The sequence below is a fragment of the Triticum urartu genome, chromosome 7A, assembly GCF_056163025.1.
Source record: "Triticum urartu cultivar PI428250 chromosome 7A, HENAU_Tu73, whole genome shotgun sequence".
NCBI lineage: Eukaryota > Viridiplantae > Streptophyta > Magnoliopsida > Poales > Poaceae > Triticum > Triticum urartu.
The window spans coordinates 651,113,051-651,119,303 of record NC_141879.1 but is presented as its reverse complement, the minus strand read 5'-3'; the positions used below and the strand labels follow the sequence as shown (position 1 = coordinate 651,119,303).

Below are 6,253 nucleotides of genomic sequence, written 5' to 3'. Positions count from 1 at the left end.
CTTATATGGGTGGACGCAACTACATGTCCCCACCAGCCTGGTAAAACTCGCTTATCTCCAAGTGCCATAATCAATGGCGTGGTTGGGTTACCCATGCCCGTATTGATGAGAATCCCGGGATAAGGGGACACGATCTTTGCTTTAACAAGACGTGCCAAGGAAACCGCCTCGCATGACGCACTGAGGTGGGATAATGAAACGACTCGGATAAAGGCTTGGCCGTGGTGTGTCACGCTATGGAATACGTCAGCAGATTAGATTGGTGTAGATATTATTCTCTCTATGGCAATATGTGGAAACTTATTTTGCAGAGCCGGACACTATCTTCATGTTCAAAATCTTCTATGAAGTACTTGGAGGAGGAACCCGCCTTGCAATGCCGAAGACAATCCGCGCGACGGACTCATCATCATTGAAGCCTGGTTCAGGGGCTACTGAGGGAGTCCTGGATTAGGGGGTGTTCGGGTAGCCGGACTATACCTTCAGCCGGACTCCTGGACTATGAAGATACAAGATTAAAGACTCCGTCCCGTGTCCGGAAGGGACTTTCCTTGGCGTGGAAGGCAAGCTTGGCGATACGGATATGCAGATCTCTTACCATTGTAACCGACTTTGTGTAACCCTAACCCTCTCCGGTGTCTATATAAACCGGAGGGTTTTAGTCCGTAGGACAACATACACAACAACAATCATACCATAGGCTAGCTCCTAGGGTTTAGCCTCTTCGATCTCGTGGTAGATCTACTCTTGTACTACCCATATCATCAATATTAATCAAGCAGGACATAGGGTTTTACCTCCATCGAGAGGGCCCGAACCTGGGTAAAACTTCGTGTCCCTTGCCTCCTGTTACCATCCGGCCTAGACGCACAGTTCGGGACCCCCTACCTGAGATCCGCCGGTTTTGACACCGACAGTTACTGTCGTGGGTTTGTCACGGCAGATGTCCTCATGAAAGGACTTAGTCGTGGAGCCATCGCAACGGGTTAGCTTAAAGGGGTTAAACCGGACAAGGGGACACGGGAGTTTATACTAGTTCGGCCCCTTCGATGAAGGTAAAAGCCTACGTCTAGTTGTGATTGGTATTGCTAGGGTTTCGAAGGCGAGGGAGCGAATCCGCTTTGTTTGGCTCTCGGGTTGTTGTTGTCTCCACTTGAACCGCCGCCGGGTCACCCCTTTATATACTCAGGACGACCCCGGCTGGTTTACAGAGTCCCGAGGCTGGCTCATACAAGTGTCCGCCTCGGTCTCCTCTTTCTATCTTATAATACAAGTTTATACAATCATGGCGGTTTACTATCATGGTCCCTAAATCGCCTGCGGGCTCTGGGCCTCTAAGCCTTATCCGTAAAGCGCCATCTTCTGGGTTTCCTTGGGCTTCATTATAAGTGAAGGTGAACCGGCCCCTCCTGGGCGGTTTACCTTTAATGGTTATATCCTCAACATTAGGCCCCAGATTGATTTGAACCTGTTCATGCCAATCTTCAATCCTTAGAAAAAACTACCTGACTTTCTGACAATTCTCGTAAACTGCCATATTGTCTTCTCCCTGTGAACTTTGGTGAACCGCCATGACGTCATCTTCTGTCACTGCAGTAAATCATTGTGACGTCATCCCTGTATAAAAAGATTTATGAAGATTCCCTTCTCTTTAATTAATTCCCGAAGATCGAGGTGACATCTACATCTTGTTTTGCCGCCTCCGACTCCTTGATTTTCACGCCTGCTATTTTATCCCACTTCCCTTATAAATAAGACCGGGGCGCCTGCCATTTCCCCCCTTTCCTATTCGCATCGTCTTCCTCCTGTTCATACCAGTCTGCACCAACTAGGCCGCTGCATCACCCTGTTCGTACCAGATCTCTTAAGATACTCCGCCGCTGCGTGTCTCTGGTAAATACTCCTTTCCTTTACTTGTTAAATCTGCATTAGGGTTTCGAAGTTTCTTCGGTGTTCGTGAGTGTCCATCAGTACTTTCTCTGCTTTTCCTTTAGCATCGTACTGAATCTATCTAGGCCTGATAGTTTCCCCTTGCGGCTGGATCTGTAGCTTTAATCTGCTGTACTACAGCATCTTACTGTTCCTGTATAAATCCTTATCTGAACCTTCACTGTTCTATTCAACACCATTGTAAGGCTCAGAAAAAATTTGTGTTTTGAACAACGGTAGATCCAAAATTATATCACCATCTTGTGAAACTCGTTTCCGCAACACTTAACAAATTTTCAGATTGGGTTCTGCCTCCCAAGGGCGGTTTATCCTTTAGTAATTGATAATCTGTCATATGTCATTAGCCCTCTCTTAAACCGCCATCTAGACTTGAACAGAAATGCCTGGTTCACTTCATACGTATACCTTGAATTGTCGGTTTAACATTTGACAAACACATATGAACCGCCAATCATAAACCGTCCATTTTCCTTTTACAGACTTTGTAAGATGACGAAGCAATTTGCTGCTTGCAACTAGGTTCCATCTTGGATCACAGAAACGCAAATCAATGAATATGTCACCACAGGCGCTTTAGCTTCAAAAAATGTCCTCCATTGGCGAGTTCCTGGCCCTGAGTGCCCTCCTGAGCCTCAAGATGGAGAAGTGATTGTGTTCATGCAACATTTAGCTCGAGGTTTCAGTCCTCCCGGATCAAAAAATCTCCGGGATGTTCTTGCCAGCTTCCAACTTCATCCTCAAGATATTGGACCAAATTCTGTGTCCAACATATGTGATTTCCAAGTATTCTGCGAGGTTTACCTACAAGAAGAACCAACTGTCGACCTCTTTCAAGATCTCTTTCACTTAAACTGCTGGACTGAATTTTCTGATGGACCCAATACTGAACTTGGTGGTGTGTCGATTCAAAAGAGGAAAGAGGTTGAATTTCCTCACGCCAAACTTCACAGCCATCCAAAATACTGGAACCAAACCTGGTTCTACTGTCAGAATACTGCCCCTGCTGAAGAGAATCCTTTACCGGGCTACCGTCCGCACCGGCTCAGCAATACTCACCCTTTACCTTAGAGATTGTCTGCCAAAGTACGACAAGCCTATGCACCTCAACTTGCCAAACTCCGTGCTTTCCTTGCCAACGGTTTAACTGGTGTTGATCTCGTCCGCTTTTGGATTTCATGGTGCATTCTACCTTTAAGCCGCCGCCCTGGATTGATGTTTGAATATACCGGCAACACCAATGATCCACAATGGTTTAATGAAATAGAACTGACTGATGATGAAGTCACTGAAGGTGTAAAGAAAATACTTGACGAACCGCTCACCGTATGTACTCAAATTGGTCTGCGTCCTTTTTATACCTCCAAGAAACCGCCAGCGGTAAAGACTTTAACCTTGTACTTTTCCTGATCCTTCTCCACTTTAACACTGCTATAATAACCCTTTGTGCAATCTCGCAGGCTAGTAGCTCCTTCTGGAAAAGGAAATCTCAAGACAAAGCGGCTAAGGCTCCTCGTGTTAAGACCAAGGTCATCAAGAGAGCTGCCAAAAAGAAAACTGCTAAGTCTTCGGAACCACCAGAGGATGTCGGTGACTCGGCTGAAGAGGTAAAGTTTGACTCCCTTGACTTCTATTCATATATTTTAATGATAATGATTACTCCTAGGATGATGCGGAGGCCAGCCATGCAGATCATGTTGAGGTAATTTGTCTTTCTGACTCAGAACTTGTGCCGGTTCAACGATTTCGCCGTGCAGTTCAGAAAGTGAAATGCTCTCACCCTGTTGCTCATTTGTATCAAAAACTTTCTTTGAAGACACAGCAAACCGAAGGGCGTCGCACAACCCGGCACAGTGGTCAACAGGTCACTTCTTCCGGTTTACCTCATACACCAAACCGGAAACGTCGTCCAGAGGTTACTTGTTCTCCTGAAAAACATTATCTTTTGAAAGGTTTCTTCCGATGCCCTCTCAATCCATCTGATTCAAACTACCAGGTATCTTCTAATTTGTCTGGCGGTTCATCAACCACTCAGCTGCCTCCACTGAAAACCGTCCCTGGGTAAGCATGCGGCCCTCCCTTCTCCTTCATAATTCGGTTAATCATGCTAATCCTTGTTTTAATATAAGTGCTAAAGCTCGTCTGAGTAAGAAGGCCAAGACCAGTGCCCCTACCGGCGAAGTTGAACCGGAGAAAGCTCCTGAAAATCCTGATAAAAATCTTGATAATCTCATGGATGACTCTGTCCCGCGAGAGCCAACTAACAACACTGATCCGCCGGAAGCTGATCCGGCCACACATGAGGGCACCTCAAGTCCACATGCTATACCTGCAAGTCCGGTTGTTGATCCACTGTGGTCAACTGCTAATCCGCCAAGCCCAGCCAAAGATGATGACGTTATTGTTACTGGCACTGCTTATACCGCTCCGGGCAATCCAGTTATCTTGGCAAAACATAGCGCCAACGATGAGTTTACTTCTATGGGCAAGAGGAAGATGGAAGCTGACTTGTCAAAATATGCTAATCTTTCTGCCCAGGATCTTCATTCCGGATTCTTGAACCGGCTTTATACAAGCCGAGATAATGAGGCTAACTTGGTAAATCTGATGAAGGAACGCTATGAGGTAAACATTTCATCCTTATCTTTGTATTTTCACTGCCTTGTATCCTGTAGCCCCCAAGGGCCGGTTTAGCTTGTAAAGACACACCGGGACTTTTAAACTTCCAAACTGCACATTGTCGAACAAATACATATTAGCCCCCAAGTGCCAGGATTGAAACTTGTATTAATCCTCGGGACTTTGAATAAGCAGTAGGAAAGAAGCAATCCGCATTAGCCCCCAAGTGCCAGGATTGAAACTTGTATTAATCCTTGGGACTTTGAATAAGCAGTAGGAAAGAAGCAATCCGCATTAGCCCCCAAGTGCCAGGATTGAAACTTGTATTAATCCTCGGGACTTTGAATAAGCAGTAGGAAAGAAACAATCCGCATTAGCCCCCAAGTGCCAAGTGTAGAACCAGTTATATGCTTGGGACTTTTGATAAAATATTGATATGCTCCTCTAATTGTGGCAGGCTGACATAAACCATCAACGGACGCAGATTGCTGATCTTCAAGAGAGTATCAAATCTCATCAAGAAGAATCTTCTAAAGCCAAAGATGAACTTCGAGCCGCTTTAACTTCCATGGAACGACTGAAGGAAGAATTCAAAACTGAACATGCCAATTGGGACACTGAGAAGGGTACATTGCTGAAACGGGCTGAAGACGCCGAATCTGCTCTTAAACCGGTGGCAGAAGAGCTTTCTGGGCTGAAGCGTCAAGTGAATGCCATGACCTCCGCAGTATTTGGTAAGTATTCCTAGCAAGGCATCTGAAATATCCATCTTGTAAGGTGCCGGTTGAAATATAAAATGCTTAAACCGTTGCAGGTAGCCGCATTACTCATCTGGGCTCAGATGTAAGGATGAAGATGAAAGCAGCATATACTCGGCTTGAACAACTATACGTCGGTGCTCAACGGGTTATCTGCGCAACATCCTATGACAATTCGGCCCCAAGACTGATCAAGGACACTCTGGCAAGGCTATCCATGGCACCAGCACAGATAGAAGAGGTAAAGCGATCTGCTGCCAGGGCTGGCGCTTTGTTGGCACTCACCTGAGCCAAAGCGTGGATAGCTGACTTGGATCCGGTTGACCTTGCCAAAGGCTTTCCAAGCACACAAGAAAACGGGGCAGATTTTGATGATGAAGCCCTTAAAAGAGTGACAAGGGAAATGCGTCCTCTGGCAAGTCAGCTGGCAGAAGATGCTAACTTGACTGTTCACCGGTCTTATTATGATGCCAACAACAAACGGGTTAACACTGTCATGCCGGAGGCACAAAATCTTATTCCACGAATCCGTAAGCACACTTATGCCCCTGACATTGATCCGTCGGAACTTATCAGTGAAGAAGCTATCTTTCAGGCCTTAACCCGGATTGACTGGACCACCACAAACTTCCAACTGCTAGGTGGGGAGGAGGAGGCTGATCCGACGCCAGATGACCCATCAACTTCGCATCAACATGGTAATGAGACTTGATCCGGCAATCAGAGTGATGCTCCATAAACCTTGTTCTGTTGGAAACACCATACTTTGGGCCTTCAAGCGCCTTGTAATAGGCTAGTGAAAATACTTTAATTTGTTGGCATCGTGCACTGGGATACACTTTGCGTTGATTCGTCATGATAATTTCAGTACTGGCTTATGTATTTTCACAATATTATGCAATCCCTGTGTCTGCATAAGAAAAATCTAT

At 45.9% G+C, this 6,253-nt stretch overlaps 1 protein-coding gene across 1 annotated transcript; it reads left to right on the top strand.

The window, feature by feature from the left end:
• The first annotated feature begins 3,162 nt into the window (after positions 1-3,162).
• On the top strand, positions 3,163-5,613 carry LOC147961068 (uncharacterized). Its single transcript, XM_087533661.1, has 6 exons — positions 3,163-3,327; positions 3,408-3,554; positions 3,614-4,008; positions 4,077-4,572; positions 5,024-5,300; positions 5,381-5,613. Exons 1-6 carry the CDS (start codon positions 3,163-3,165, stop codon positions 5,611-5,613), a joined length of 1,713 nt encoding a protein of 570 aa, XP_087389787.1.
• The last annotated feature ends 640 nt before the right edge of the window (positions 5,614-6,253 follow it).